Here is a 17,128-nt window from a genome sequence, read left to right as displayed (position 1 = left end):
ATAGGGTAAAGCACTGGAAAAACCCAGAGAAAAATAATTCTATATCAACTTGTAGACAAAGAAGAGGGTTAGACACTCACAGCTTGGTGTTACCATGACTCTCCAGGAAGCTCATGGGCAAAGACACTGCCTGGTTCTAGCCTGGAACTACAGGATACACATACGTCCAGTACTGTAGGGCTGCTACTACCTCTTACAAAGTGACCATTATTTAGTTGATTAATTAATTAACCAAAAGGAAGGATTTGGAGAACTCAGACATGGGCATGAAAAATTTATTTGCGTTAGAAGAGCTGACAGGGGAGATTATATCTTATTTACCTAATACGTATAGAAACAAAGGAATGAACTCCCTTAATTGTTCTTTCTTTGTAAGACATTAGTAATATCCTACATTTTATCATGGTACACATATTACCAGGTTGTCTATATTTCTATATTAAAACTAAAACTCAGACATACTATTCCTATGAAATGATCAGGGGTAGGTAATATAACCTAAAATTGAAGGAAAGCTAACATAGTACTTACTATTTCAATTGTGTACATGTTAACAATTACAGATACATTTGATGTTATAACACAGTACATGAATCTTGAAGATCAAAACGTTTTAAAGATCAGTGCAAATATATTACTTTAAAATTTACCTTATTGCTAAACTTTGTTCATTGCTGTATAACTCAAGAGTTATTGCAAATAAATAAATAAAATTTTTATAATCTGCACTTTAATAAGTCACACAAGGTGATTGAACAATCAGCCTCTGTGCAATCAACATGGACACAATAAACCTAGTTCTATGAACAATGTCTACCCAGAGTAATGCTTAATGAAATTTGGTTATTAGAAATTTACATCAGAAAAGAAAACATGTAGTGGTTTACTTTATTGATTTTTCTTGCTCTCTAATGGCTTAGAAGTCTGTTAAATATCCTAAATTTTACACGATGCAAATGCATTATAATTACAGCTATCAAGCCCCTCTTGGCCATTCATTATTTTCATTCATTAAAACAGTTTCTATCATGATGATATCCTGGGGGTTTAGAAATCTAATGGGAAAAAAAATCTTGAAAAAGTAAAGTTTGCAAAGTCAAACTCATAAGAACAATACATTAAGAATGAAAAGTCAAAGTTAGAGAAAATAGACCAGGAAGGTAAACCGGGGAGGCAGTGGCCCTTTTGGCAGTGTTACCCATACCTCACACTAGCTTCCTCTCATCTTGCTTTTATATCCCCCACTGCATCACCATAGTTGTCTAGACACTGCGTCAAAGCAGGCTGACAGCCATGTGTGGGTTGCCTAACTACAGTAACCTGAGATTTGGCCACTTGGTAGGCAATTTTCTCCTTATGAAGGAAGGTCTACTAATGATTTGTATCATCATCATCATGATTAATACCTCAGAGGCAATCCCACCCAGAAATGCTGAGAACTGGTGGAAAAGGACATGGGTGGTGCCAATGTGTACCTTTAAATACCTGTCATCACAGCACAGGCTCCCCTCTTTGAAGGCAGCTCTGAAGTGTTCTCAGCCTGTTCATTCTCTCTCTTGCCCACCAGAGTCTGGTACTTACTCTATATTTAACTTCCGTTCGCTCATCTGGAAGATTCTGGCCAGCACTATGACTGACGACGAGCTGTCCGCCTTGGTGGTGGATAATGGGTCAGGGATGTGCAAAGCCGGCTTTGGCGGTGATGACGCCCCCCGAGCTGTGTTCTCCACGGTAGGGCATCCCCAGCACCACGGGGTCATGGTAGGCATGGGCCAGGACTGCTACATGGGGGGTGAGGCCCAGAGCAAGAGAGGGGTCATGACCCTGAAGTATCCCACTGAGCACGGAGTGGTCGCCAACTGGGATGATATGGAGAAGATCTGGCACCACGCTTTCTACGAGTTCCGCGTGGCACTGGAGGAGCATCCCATCCTCCTCACCAAGGCACCCCTCAGCCCCAAGATCAACCAGGAGAAGGCTCAGATCACGTTCAAGGCTTTCAACACACCTGCCATGTATGTGACTATCCAGGCTGTGCTGTCCCTCTATGCCTCGGGCTGGACCCCAGGCCTCATGATGGATTCTGGAGATGGGGTCAATCACACTGTGCCCACCTACGAAGGCTATGCCCGGCCCCATGCCATTCTTCGTCAGGATCTGGCCGGCAGAGACCTGACTGATTACCTCCTGAAGATCCTAACAGAACGAGGCTACAACTTCACCGCCACAGCTGAGCGGGAGATTGTTCGCGATGTCACAGAGAAGATGTGCTACGTGGCCCTGGACTCTGAGCAAGAAATGGTCAGTGCTGCTTCATCCTCCTCACTGGAGAGAAGCTACAAGCTTCCCGATGGGCAGGTGATCGCCACTACGAATGAACGCTTTCGATGCCCTGACGCCATTTTCCAGCCTTCCTTTCTGGGCTCTGAGTCCAGTGGGATCCACGAGACAACGTTCAACTCTGTCACGAAGTGCGATGTGTATATTCACAAGGATCTGTATGCCAACACCGTGCGGTCTGGAGGCAGCACTATGTACCCTGCAACTGTTGACTGGATGCAGGAGGAAACTGTAGCCCTGGCATCCAGCACTGTGAAAACCAAGATCATAGCTTCCCCCGGAGCGGAAGTACTCCGTTTGGATTGGGGGCTCCATTCTGGCGAGCCTGTCCACGTTCCAGCAGATGTGGATCAGTAAGCAGGAGTATGGTGAGGCTGGTCCTCCCAGCATCCACAGGAAATGTTTCTGAATGGGCTTCCATGCCAATGCGTTTACACTGTCCCCAACTTATAGGTCATAGCAATGGTTCTGCTTTTATCCACCTGCAATTGAGTCAAGGTAAATCTTCCACTCTCGCTAGTGGGTAAACCAGCAAACTCATCTCCATCCAAGTACTGTGGGCTCCCCACCAGCTAACCATATCTTGACCTCTATCAATTTAAGGAGGATTCTGAGATCCTATTCTATTTTCTTTACCTTTAGGGTTCAAAGAAATGTAGACTTGCTTAAATGAAAATAAGTGACAAGGAGTAAAATGAGAAATGGCCTTTCAGAATTTTCAAGCTTTAAATACTAGTTCTTGGGGCTTCCCTGGTGGCACAGTGGTTGAGAATCTGCCTGCCAATGCAGGGGACACGGGTTCGAGCCCTGGTCTGGGAAGATCCCACATGCCGCGGAGCAACTGGGCCCGTGAGCCACAACTACTGAGCCTGCGTGTCTGGAGCCTGTGCTCCGCAACAAGAGAGGCCGCGACAGTGAGAGGCCCGCGCACCGCAATGAAGAGTAGCCCCCACTCGCCACAACTAGAGAAAGCTCTTGCACAGAAACGAAGACCCAACACAGTCAAAAATAATAAATAAATAAATAAATAAATAATTTAAATACTAGTTCTTGCTTAAAATATTTAACAATAGCAGGCTGTACCATCCTGTAAAAAATGTATATGTATTTAGCAAACATGTCTTATTAGTTAGAATTTTGGTTTTGTTTTACTTCTTTGTATAGAGATAATGAACTATATGGATGAAGAAAATCCATATTTACATAAGCACTAAGGAAACAGAATATTTTATCTTAAAATATACTGATAAATCTGGCTATCTGAGCAGCTAATGTGAATTTCTTAATTCCCCAACAGTCACCATTTTAGTAACTCCTTATTTTGTTTTCCTTATTAAATTAGCATAATGAAACAGCAGCGTTCCATTAATATTGTTTACAAATCAACTATTTTCAGCTCAGAATGGAGTTCTGCTGGTCAAACACATATTTTAATGTTTAACTTATCGAACTTCATTATACTTGTAAAACAGCAAAACTACTACAGCTAAGGCCTAACTTTTAAAATAGAAAGAGAGAGAAAGATACTGTAATATTAAATTAATTAATGTCAGTATGCTACAGCTTGACAAGGATAATTTTATTTCTATTGCTTAGCATAATAATGCATATCTTGAATAATTTCTATAGGCCATGATTTTGGATATTTCTCTTATCAAGGATTTCACTGTGGGAAAAGTGCAGCATCTTTGAAAATTATAAATTCTAGTATCAGTATAGTATTTCCAATTTTATTATTGAAAAGATTTTAGAATAATTTTATTATGTCCAGTAACTAGCAATACCTCTTTTTTTTTTTTTTTAAATTTTCATCAGTTTTTTTTTTTTAATTTATTTATTATTTATTTATTATTTATTTTTGGCTGTGTTGGATCTTCGTTTCTGTGCCAGGGCTTTCTCCAGTTGCGGCAAGTGGGGGCCACTCTTCATCGCGGTGCGCGGGCCTCTCACTGTCGCAGCCTCTCTTGTTGCAGAGCACAGGCTCCAGATGCGCAGGCTCAGTAGTTGTGGCTTACAGGCCTAGTTGCTCCGTGGCATGTGGGATCTTCCCAGACCAGGGCTCGAACCCGTGTCCCCTGCATTGGCAGGCAGATTCTCAACCACTGCGCCACCAGGGAAGCCCTAGCAATACCTCTTAATGTGAAGTGTCTCTAAGATATCAACATCTTAGAAAACATCAGTGTGTCTTCCTATGTTCTCTAAAATTTTTTAATGAATCCAATGGTGATTTTCAACCAATTTTAAGTACTAGAACATTTATTTCAGTCTATTCTGTGGTTTGTCATTATCTGAATATCAGAGATATTTGTATTTTTCAGGGGTCTTTTTCTGAAATTTTAGAATATTTGGAGGGGGGTTGCTTATTAAGGCATTATCACATTCTCAGGAAAAGAGGAATTTCTTCTCTTTTCCTTTTAGTTAGGAAGCTTATATTTGTGTTTTAAATCTCTAAATGGGAGCCTTTTTGCATTTTTTGCTTAAAAATTTTCAAAGGATTTGATTGTTTCTTATTTTCTTTTATATGACAACACAATTTTTAATTCATTTAACCAAAATTAACCTCCAAAGGCACTTTATTTTATGACTTAGAGTTTTCTTTCTTCTTTAATTTTAAATAAACTAAAATTAATTCATACCTGCATTTCCTATTTCTCCTCAGTTCTTCCAAATAAATGTAGAACGATCCAGAGAGAATCACTTTTTATATGTGTAACCTATTTATCCATATGTTATAATTTTACACCTGATACACTTGACCATGTAAACATTAACAGTAAATTAAAAAAAGAAAGAAAGAAAGAAAGAGAGCTAGTAGATAAGGTTATACATTCCTTGTAATCTCAATTAAAAAGTTAGGTTTTAGTGGATGAACTGGTCTTCAGGTCATTAGTAGGCAGAGATAATAGCAATAATAATAATAGCTTGAATTTATACGCTGCAACAATTCCCATTTGCAGAGTAGTTCTCACAAACACTCTGACCTACATTGTCAATTACCAGGAAAAAAAACGTATCTCCCCATCCACAGAAAATTTCTGGGACAGGTAAGGTGAACCTCCAAGAGAGAGAAATATTGAGCCCTGGATCATTAGCTGAAAATATGAATTCCATAATGCAAACAATTTAAACCTAGGGTCTTTGGATATTCTCCTATTCATCAACATTGACTGAATGATGGATGAATTTAATGAGGAAACATTCTATCTTGCAATTTTAAATTTTAGAATCAATGTCATCTTTTTAGGTAATATAATTGGCTTGTTATTCACCAGTGGTTCACCAGACGGCACAGCACTGAGATAGCCTTTACAGATGAATTTCACACCATTGTAAGTGATTCCCAGCCTCCCTCGATGAACTTTTCCAAGGAAAAGTGATAAGTTCCTCCTTTGTGCTCCCACTGTATCACTTGCATGCATATAGCATCATCGCACCTACAACATGTGTCCACAGTCTCCCACCCTCACCCATCAATGAGTGTCTGGAGGACAGACAGGAATAGTATTCGTCCACCTTTGAACCAACCAAGATTTTCCTAATGTCAGACACAGATGATTAACTCAATAAACGTGGTTTGAATGAATAAACGAGTGAATTCATGGAGTCTGGTATACATCATGAATGTCACAGTTTTGCATTATCTATTTCTTACCACTCTATTCTCAGCTCCTGTCTGCTAGTATCTGCCACTTTTGCTGTGTTGTCTTTCCTCTAAGGCATATTTTTTTCTTTATCCTTTCTTTATCTCTTCTCTTTTCCATTCACTTCTCCTATGCCTCTCAGCCTACAGAGCTGGATTTTAAAAGTTTTTGCTTGTCAATAAAAGTTTCCCATTCTTCTTTTTTTTTTTTTTTTTTTTTAAATTTATTTATTTATTTATGGCTGTGTTGGGTCTTCGTTTCTGTGTGAGGGCTTTCTCTAGTTGTGGCAAGCGGGGGCGACTCTTCATCGCGGTGCGCGGGCCTCTCACTGTCGTGGCCTCTCTTGTTGCGGAGCACAGGCTCCAGAGGCGCAGGCTCAGTAGTTGTGGCTCACGGGCCTAGTTGCTCCGCGGCACGTGGGATCTTCCCAGACCAGGGCTCGAACCCGTGTCCCCTGCATTGGCAGGCAGATTCTCAACCACTGCGCCACCAGGGAAGCCCCCATTCTTCTGATTGATCAGAAGATCAATCAACCTCATCTTTTGGAGTGTGAGCTAGTCATGAAGCTACTAAAATTTTAGCCTAAAAAAAGAAACAGAGAGAAGAAGAACAAAGAGGGAGGGAGCGAGAGAGAGAGAAGACAGAAAGAGAGAGAGAGAAAGAAAGGAAGGAAGAAAGAAAGGGAGGGAGGGAGGGAGGGAGGAAGGAAGGAAGAGAGAGAGAGAGAAAGAAAGAAACAAACAAACAAAGAAACAAACAAACAAAGAAAGAAACAAAGAAAGAAACAAAGAAAGAAACAAAGAAAAGAAAAGAAAGGCTTTTCAGTGAGTACAATAGCATATTCAGCTCTTCTAATTTATTCACATTCTTGCTGATATTTTTTTCTAAACTCCAAATTGCTCTAGAGTTGAGTTTCAGGCATCTGACTGCCTAATAACTCAGATATTATAATATATTGAAAAGTCTACTTTTCTGGTAACTATTCACAGCTTCCTTTCAGAATTTACAAAAGATTCTGTTCAAAAAATGTTTTTTGAAGTTAGAAACTAAGCATGCGGTTTGGCCAACACTGCTTCCAGATGTTAGTAGGTATAGCTGGAATGTCTTTAGGGATATATATGTACATATCAGTATAGAGTCTGCTCATTAAAATTAATTGATACTTTAAGACTTCCTTTTTAAATATGAAGGACCTGTCTGAACTATAGCTGTCATTTTTTTTAAACTAATACCATAAGTAATAAAAAACTATAGAGGCTCCTTGAGTTGCCTGCCTTGTTTTTCATCTCATTCCAAATCTGCTGTTCTAACCATATTAAAATTTTAGACTCAGTTAAATCTAGTCAACAGATGTGCCAGTGTGATACGATGACAGATATTTTATCTAGACAACACCCTAACACTACTTGAAAAATGGAAAATCTTATTTAATTGGCTATCTGACAACATGTAAGTCAAGAGTCAAGTTGTTCTCTCTGGGATTGGGAATGAGGCCTTTGTAACCATATACATGCCATATGACACAGCATCTGGTGAAGAAGGGAGAAGATATGATACAAAGACCCAGCAAAAAGGATTTAAATTCGCACTCATATCCCCTTCGTGGGGGTGTTGCAGTAAGAGAGGTTTTTCCTAGCTATTTTATAGGTTGGGGTGAGCAGAGAAAGCCAGGCACCAACATGATATTTTAACTTCATGTCTCCTGAATATTCTCTACGACCCACTCAGAACATCCCCGAATATTACCCCCTATTCTTTTAATTGAGAAATAGTAGCTACTCAACGTTACTTTTTTCCATACCTGGATCATGAGGGAAAAGCTGGCCTCAACAGTGAAGATAAAGCTATGTTTACCAGTAACAATGCTGGGATCTTCTAGGGCAATCCACAGTGTTTGTAGTTCAAAAAAAGGAAGGCTTCCACAGAAATATAAACTTTTTATAAATCTTCACTTACCCGAGTAATAAGAGCTTATTATATGTGAAATCTACAATTTCTAGATAATGAGTTAGTAAAATGCCAGAAGAAATCATAAATATACCCCTATTATAAAAAATGGTATTAATTTAATGATGAGAATCAAAACATTACATCCTTGGCTACATAGTCAGTTTTATCAAAATGGAAGAAATTATCTGCAGCAAAATGAATACAAAATATACAATTTTTAAATTTTGATGGTCTCAGAGAAACAAAAATTGAAACAGAGAAAGAGAAACTACATCAATTAATAAAAGATATGGTAAAAATAACAAGAACATTCTTTCCCTTTGCCTGGTCTCAGAACTACTTTATTAATGTTTGACACTAGGTATGGCACTTAGTGATTTGACTAATCAGCCAAAATTACAAATAATAAAAAATAAAATTATCAAATCTCTATGGTAGTAGGAAATACAAATCAACAAAGCTTTGTGACCAGTTGGGATATTAGGGAGAAGGAGAAAAGGGAGAGGAGGAGTTTAGACCATAAATGATGCCCATCACAATATTCAAACCATCACTGGGCTTCCCCGGTGGCACAGTGGTTAAGAATCCGCCGGCCAATGCAGGGGACACGGGTTCGAGCCCTGGTCCAGGAAGATCCCACATGCCGCGGAGCAACTAAGCCCGTGTGCCATGACTACTGAAGCCCGCGTGCCTAGAGCCCGTGCTCCGCAACAAGAGAAGCCACTGCAATGAGAAGCCCGTGCACCGCAACGAAGAGTAGCCCCGACTCGCCGCAACTAGAGAAAGCCCGCGTGCAGCGACAAGGACCCAACGCAGCCAAAAATAAAAATAAATAAATTTATTTTTAAAAAAATTCAAACCATCACCAATTTGAGTAGCCATGACTTCCATATTTGAGTCACTATGGCCAATAATTATAGCCAGTCTGCTTGACTGCTCTTCCAACACTGGCACCCCAAAGGGACTCTAATCATCCACAAAGTCAAGACGGCAGGATGGGTATGTTAGACAGTGATTGCTTCATTAGGTTTTTGTCTTGACTTTTAGCTAACCAGCAACTGAGCACTCCTTTAATTTAGCAAGAATTCCCATTTGTGGGAACATTAGTTGGAGGCAAGGCCCAGGCTCATACTCATTCACTAGCAGCTAGCGCTTGGACTTAGTCTATCAGATGCTCCAATCTGAAATTCTGACACTTGCAACCTGAGAAAGTGACCTGAATAGTCAAGAACTGTCGAGAAATTATTCACAGCCTCAGCGACACAGGGAGGCCATCAATGGCTACCATGGCATGGTCCCATGGTAGAACCCTAACCAGACTACTGCTTTGGCATCACTTTAACTAATTTTCTTATTTTCTAGACTCTCCAATTAGTTTCTGTCCATTTTTGAGTGGAATCTGTGAGTTACTCATCATCCTTCCAAAAATTTCTTTTCTGGTTTAAACTATATAAAGGCAATTTCTGTTGCTTAAAATCAAGTATGCTGACTGAAACATAATCTTGATACCAGAGAATGAAATTGCAAGTAATAGACCCTTAAAGAAATAGGCAAATCTAGGATTGGTCATCTGGCCCAATTCAGGCTGAAGGCAGTAAAAAATCCCTCTAGTATTCAGGAAAGAGAATCTTGTGGCTCATGGCAGACATGAGAAACAGTTCATTAAAGTATCTCCTGGGATCACTTAAAATGAAGCGCTTTTTGAGGGCAAGGCTGTGGAGGACCGACCTTTCACTGTCATGGAACAATATAAAGGATGTGAGTAATTCTGTGTAGAGGGGTGGATGGCCTCTTCTATTGGGTCTGGCCAGTTTAAAAGAGAGAATAACAAAGGCAAATCACTACATATATCTTAAAGCACGGACTGAGCTAAAAGAAATTGTATCTTGGGGCTTCCCTGGTGGCGCAGTGGTTGGGAGTCTGCCTGCTAATGCAGGGAACACGGGTTCGAGCCCTGGTCTGGGAAGATCCCACGTGCCGCGGAGCAGCTGGGCCCATGAGCCACAATTACTGAGCCTGCGCATCTGGAGCCTGTGCTCCGCAACGGGAGAGGCCGCGATAGTGAAAGGCCCGCGCACCGCGATGAAGAGTGGCCCCCGCTTGACGCAACTGGAGAAAGCCCTCGCACGAACCAAAGACCCAACACAGCCATAAATAAATAAATAAATAAACATTTTTTAAAAAAAAAGAGAAATTGTATCTATTAGAGACATAAGGCTAAAGTACCTAGAAAACCAACTCCACTGATTGAATTCACAGATTCACTAGGATGTTCGTGTTAAATGTAGAGCAATGATGGAAAAGGATGGGATCCAAGAATTGGAGTGGAGCTATTTAGGAGGATTTGAGAACTAGGAGACTCCAAACGTCCAGCCACACCCCCTTGTAGCCAAAGCAACATCTTTTCCTCATCTGATGAGGCCTTTATCATTTGGTTGCACAAATATGAATGAAATAGCCTTAGATGTTGGAGGTATCTGGAAAGGAAAAGTTAATTTTATCAGGTAGGGTCCTTGCAGGTAACATAGAGAATAACCAAAGGGTTTTAACTGAAAAGAATTTAATTTAAAACTATTTACAAAGGTCTAGGCAGGATTAAGGAACAAATAAGGCATGATGAGGCATTCCGTGCTAACAGCAGGAAGTCATTATCATCACTAAGCCCAAAGGAGCAAGAAAAGGGAGATGTGTGACCAGAACCCAGTGAGACCTGTCCAGGAAGAGGGCCACCCAATGGGAGCTATGGTTATAGAGGAACACAGTCCCATCCAGTATCCTGGCAAAAGAAGAACGAGGAAGGGAAAATAAAAACTCTGAACTATCTTCCCTTTCACTGCCCAAGATCCTCTGTTTCCCATTGACCTAAACCAGTAAGAAGCCAGAGGGCAGGTGACATAGTCCCAGAGGTCAGCCGGCAAATGCATAGAGCAAGACAGAGAAGACAAAGAACCAATGGGAAGGAGCAAACACATAATGACCAGCACACCCATTCTTCTCATGCCCCTCTCCACAGTCACCTCTACGATTTCTAGACCCAGAGTCAGATCCCAACATGACTGATGGTACTCACTTCTGAAGTCAAAATCTGGACGAAAGGGCTTACGTGCAAAAAAGGAAATGTAGGATTTTGCTAATCTCTTTAGACAAAAATCTTGGAAATCTGTGTACAAAGAGTGCTCTGCTCTTTGTAAAGAGAAAAATCTGATAAAAAGAGTGCTCTACCAAAGAAAGAAAAGCATAGTTTTACATCAGACTGAAGTTATACTTAGGACTGTTTTCTCAGTGAGTGTGTTGCATTTAATGTGATAGCTATAATAATTGATAGTGATTCCAATTGTGTGCTGCCATAATTGGTGGAAACTTGGACTAAGTGCTGGGCCCTATTAGATGAAGTTGAGATGCTGGAAATTCCTCACTATAATACTGAGAGAGAAATCAAAAGATTTTGCAAGATAGGAATAGCAGATTAGACTGATCATATACTCCTCTCCCACACTCCCTAATTATGTTCTCCCAGCAAGCTTGGAGTATATACCTTTCACCAAGACCTTGGGAAATACATTGGAATGGAACCTACAACATTATTAAATGATTTTTATTTGGTGTGCTGTTCGGTGGGGCACGTTTCCCAGGTTTTTAGATGAGGACCCACACCAAAGAAAGAATGACTATAACTTGAGGGTGATGTGCTTCACATGGATTCACTAGGCAGATGGAATAGAATTTCAGTTGAAAGTGAACATTTGCTTAGAACTTTTAAAGCATCAACCACTCACATCAGTGAAGTCTGTTCTCTTTGAAAACACAATGTGAGAAATTTTTGACATTTGAAATTTTTATTTCCAGCCCCAGCAATATTAAGGCTTACAGCTTTAGAAAGGAAACACATGCTTTCAAATGTGATGAAATATCAGGCCATTCCAGGGAATATGCTTAGCTAACTTAATATGATTCTAACAAGTCTTAAGGGAATAGATAACCCGAACAATTCATCCTCTCGCCCCCGCAAAAAAACCTGCAGCATTTCCACTAATTCTTTAATTCTTTTAATATTGACCCATTATACATTGCCAAAACTAATATAATGAGAGATAACATATTTAGCTATACTTGATTTATTTCAGGCAATAAAGAAAAAATGGTAAAAAGAAGCAACACTTATGCAGAATCATTCTAGAAAGACTAATAAGACTCCCATAAAAAAATCCAAATCCAATAAAACTAAGAAATAATTCAACTCTCATCACTAGGCTTTAATTTAAATGACAAAACAGATTGAGCACTTCAAATTGAAAGGAAAAATTAAGTCTAAGGAAATTACATAAAGTAGGTTGACACTACATAAAACTCTGGAGTTTTCAATAAAAGTACCCAAGCCAGGTCAAGATTATCATTTTAATTCTCTAAGTGCAGACAATTTCAAAAATGATTGCTCCTGGACTGATGATGAAACTTCCCACTTCTTATATTTGCTAAGTGATTTGAATAAATCTCATCACAATACTTTCTCAGAAACCTCAGACAGGGACACATTTTGTCTCTCAGTTCTGAGTCAATATACACAGCTGTTCAATCTACCACGACATTCCATGTCCTGGGCTGGAATAATAAAATGAGAAATAGAAAAGAGAATAATGAAATTGACTTCTGGTGGTTGCTCTACTCTCTTATATGGGGTGCCTACAAAAGTGCTCTGACTTCTTCATCTAGCTAGCATTAAACTACTAAGAGCTTCTTAGAATTTCAGTAAACCCACAGTAATACAAAACACATTTCAGAGAAGTAAAAAGACCTGTTTCTGAAGCCTTTCAGTTTGCTCCAAATCACAATGCAAGTTGTAAACAACTGAGCAGCTCCCTCTAATTATGTGTGCCACGTATGTTTCTAGAATTTAATGACTTCTTTTTCACAAGTGCTCCTATCCCTTTTAGAATGACTGCACGTGACTAAAACACCTAGGTTTAGCTCTCAGTTTCAAAACCAGAATGCTACTAGAAGAGACCAAGTGAATGCAATGGTAGCCTGCAAACGGGTGTCAATCCAAAGAAGCTGTACAGGGTTATTCAAAAAAGACTGAACACTTTCAAAAAGGTGTCACTCAGTTACTAGATCAGAGATTAACTGTGGTTAAGAAGTCATGTTGGAACCAATCCTTCCCCACGCCTTGAGGAAATGAAGGAACCCACCGTAGCTGCCTGTCTAGCCAGCAGTAGTGACTCCCTCAAAGGGTCTGCGATAGGTCAGAGGTCAGGACTGATGTGTGCTGTGACATGAGGGGGACACACTGAGCATCTGTGACCTTATGTCCATAAGCTTCTTCACAAATTCGACTTGACTATTCGTTTATAGAACCTACTTCTTGAATGAAAAACAAATTTTGATTTATCAATTCTTTTTTAATCGCTTTGTATTTTCCAACCAGCTAATGTGGTAAAGGGTTGTGGATGGAGGGAAAAAGGAGGACGAATGGGAGAAAATGAACGTAGCTGTTGCTTCTTTCCTCTTGCCACACTGTTCCCAGAATATCTGCACTTCCAAAACGTGGATCCGATGGAGAGCATTGCCTGCTGAGTGGACTGCCCACTTCCTACCTTCTTTTCCCAACTCTGTTCTCTCATGTCAGACACCCCCTCCCACCTCCAGTCTGTCATCACATCCTCACAACTGCCACCAATTCCAAAGTAACCACTCACTCCCATAACCTCCACCATCATTTACTATCTTTTCCAGTCCCTCCTCTTGAAGAAGAGGAATTACTTGGTAGGTAGTCGGTGAATTACAAAGTCCTACCTACTGGACTACCCACAGAAACCTATCTGGCTTTAGCATAAGAGTTTGAATTCCAATATCACTTAAATAACCAAAATCGGGCTTCCCTGGTGGCACAGTGGTTGAGAATCTGCCTGCCAATGCAGGGGACACAGGTTCGAGCCCTGGTCTGGGAGGATCCCACATGCCGCGGAGCGGCTGGGCCCATGGGCCACAACTACTGAGCCTGCGCATCTGGAGCCTGTGCTCCGCAACGGGGTGGGGGTGGGGTGAGGGGTGGGGGGGTGGGGTGAGGGGTGGGGGGGTGGGGTGGGGCCGCGATAGTGAGAGGCCCGTGCATCGCGATGAAGAGTGGCCTCCACTCGCCGCAACTAGAGAAAGCCCTCACACAGAGGCGAAGACCCAACACAGCGAAAAATAAATAATAAATAAATAATAAATAAATTAAAAAAAAAAAACTCCTCTAAATAACAGGCATGATACATAATAACTCATGCTTTAAAAAAAAAAAAAATAACCAAAATCTTTCCTAGGCTTAAGCCAGCTTTCTGATTGTGTTGAAAATCTGGTTCTTTGTTGTGCTTACAGGTAGAACTGCCGAGATTTGGGTGTGTAGCATATATGACAATGTCACATTATGAAGGGGGTCATGGTACTTCAAAAGAACTTTAAGCTCATCGTAAGAAATGCAATTTGTAAAACTGCTTCTGTTTTATAGCAGATCAAAAGGGTTATGCATATTCTCTGGCACACAGGAGTTGAGCAGTTGTTGAACACCTAATGATTATGGTGGGACACAGTAAAAGATACACATGCTGTTTCCCGTTTAACTGTTACAGTACCTGTGCTAAAGGTAACTGAGCCCTTGGCTGGGTGTAATGGGAGCAATGACCCAGCTGTGAAGAAGCTAGCGCCACACAGGCTGCCTCTGCTTCTTTAGCGTTGTCAGTCCCCAGTGTCACCAAGCTCCTAAGTTCCACTTGGTTATTGCATGTCCCCAGATCCTACAGTTGAAAAGTAGTAATTTGCACAGAGAGGCACACGCACATCATAAAGGAATTTCATTCTAAAGCCCTTATGGCCACAGCATGCCTCTCTCAGTAAAAGTATTTTGGATTCTTCCCTGCAGGTGAGCATCCCCTGGGAAAATTAATTATCACTGTTGCCTCCCGCACTCTGGCTTCAAAGGGGCCTTTTCCCCTTTACCACCCTGGCCCAAACACAGTCATTTAACTCCCCTTGCAAGTCTGCAGCACAGCTACAGCACACGTGAAATGCTTGGTAGAAGCTTAGGTCAAGACTTGGGGGGGGCAAGAAGTGACTCAACACAGAGCTGCACACAGTTAACTAATCAGGTTTCCCAATCAAGGCAATTTCCTCAGAAGGCAACAGCTGGCCTGTCACCCCGGGTCCCCTGCACAGCTGCCTGTCTGCCTGGCTCACTGGTACATCTGTTACATAGGGGTTCTCTTTTCCCCTAAAACACTGCAGAGCACACTGGGACTTCTCAAAATCCCAATCCAAGTATGTGAAGCTGTGGTGTGTGTTAGTGGGAACTGGGAAATGGTGTGAGTTAGTCAGAAAGAAGGAAAAGCATCCCAAAGGCAGTGGGTTGAGGCTATGATTTGAAGGAGGCAACGGGTGCTTAGGATGGATTGGGAGGGGGGTATATTCATTTCCTGTTGCTTCTGTAACAAATTACCACAATTTAGTGACTTAAACCAACACAAGTTTATTATCTTACAGTTCTGGAGGTCAGGAATCTAAAAAGGTTGGCAGGGCTGGGTTCCTTCTAGAGGCTCTAGGGGAGAATCCACTTCCTTGCCTTTTCCAGCTTCTAGAGGCCACATGCATTCCTTGGCTCATGGCCCTCTGCTACCTTCAAAGCCTGCAATCACATCACTCTGACCTTTGCTTCTCTCCTCACATCTCCTCCTCTGCCTCTCCTGCTTCCCTCTTTTTTTATACCTGGATGATCCACATAATAACTATAAATGGAGTATAACCTTTAAAAATGGTGAATCACTATATTGTACACCTGTAACTTACATAATTTTGTACATCAACTATACTTCAATTTAAAAAAATAATAACTGGATGATCCACGATAATCCCCATCTCCACATCCCTAACTTAATCACATCTGAAAAATTCTTTTGCCATGTAAGGTAATATATTCATGTGTTTGGGGGACTAGGACATGGATATTTTGCAGGGGAGGGTGGCAGGGGGCAGTATTCTGTCTACGACAGGATGTTGTGCTTTCATTTGGAATCTCACGGATAAGCCTCAGACACAGTGAGAACTGTGTACAGACAGAAGCACAAGCCTGACGGGCAGGACGCATTATTAGTCCTACCTTCAGCCCTCACCTGAGTGAGGAAAGGTAGTGATTGGACTTTTGGGTCAGGGTCTTGTGCTTTAGAAGCCCCACCACCACCACCACCAAAACACAAAGATTGTCCTTCTCTTTTTAGTCTCACAAGAAAGTTTTTTGAAAGTTTGGTAATTGATTGAGTGAAGGACAATTAAAGGAGAAGGAGGAATGGGCCGCACAAGCCCCCCAGGCCAGGTGGCACTGGGGACCGAGAGCCTTGGGGCATCGTGTGTCAGATGGCGGGAGAGGAGGAGAGAGTATCACAGCCTTTGCCTTTGCTTTTGTTTAAAGCTGAAACAATAAATTATCTACTAGACATGTCTGGGTAGAATGACTTCCCCAAATAACCACACACCCTCTCCCTCTTTTCTCTTCTGCTCCTGTGGTATCATTTTCAGAGGTGCTTAGAATGACTTGAAAAGCCCATGACAACAAATGAGGTGTAGTGGAGGAAAACATGCCCTTCCCAGCTCTCCAGCAGCTTGACTTGGTCCACAGTTCCATCCTGAGCCCAGACAGTTCCAGTGACCTGCCAGGAGTGCTGGGCATGGACCCAGCTCCCACCGACCCCAGCAGAACCACAGCACTACTGGTTCCTGGGAAGCAGAGCTGGTCCCCAGCGGAGTGTCCTCCTGTAGCTTCTGGAGCACTTGCTTCTTGTCCCAGGGAACAGGCTGCAGGGCTCCTAAGCAGGAAGCTGGCCAGGCTTTGGGCATAGTTTGGTTTCTAGTTTTTAAATATTTAGACATGGTATGTGCACATCTCCAGTTGTACTCTTGTCCTGAGTGCTTTAAGTGTTAGGACTTTTTCCTCCTGTCATCACTAAATCCATCACTAGAAGTATGTTAATGAACCAGATTGGTGGAAGGTAGCCATCTCCTCCAAGCTACAGACACAGACCTAGCCAGGGAGGCATAAAGAATAGGAGAACTGAGCAGAGAGGACTCTGCTGGAGAATAAACATCTTTCAAATAAATTAAGGTGCCTTCAGTCCTAGAAATGTAAACTATAGTTTCTCTGCACATCAATTTAATGAATTCTATCTGAAGGC

At 41.4% G+C, this 17,128-nt stretch overlaps 1 protein-coding gene across 1 annotated transcript; it reads left to right on the top strand.

The window, feature by feature from the left end:
* Positions 1 to 1,629: 1,629 nt before the first annotated feature.
* ACTBL2 (actin beta like 2) lies at positions 1,630 to 2,749 on the top strand. Its single transcript, XM_036848855.1, is given in 2 exon segments — positions 1,630 to 2,613; positions 2,615 to 2,749. Coding segments are annotated over 2 exon segments (1,119 nt in total).
* Positions 2,750 to 17,128: the final 14,379 nt, after the last annotated feature.

Source organism: Balaenoptera musculus, chromosome 3 (genome assembly GCF_009873245.2).
Source record: "Balaenoptera musculus isolate JJ_BM4_2016_0621 chromosome 3, mBalMus1.pri.v3, whole genome shotgun sequence".
NCBI classification, from domain to species: Eukaryota; Metazoa; Chordata; class Mammalia; order Artiodactyla; family Balaenopteridae; genus Balaenoptera; species Balaenoptera musculus.
The sequence above is the reverse complement of the archived record's forward strand: the minus strand, read 5'-3'. Positions and strand labels throughout refer to the sequence as shown.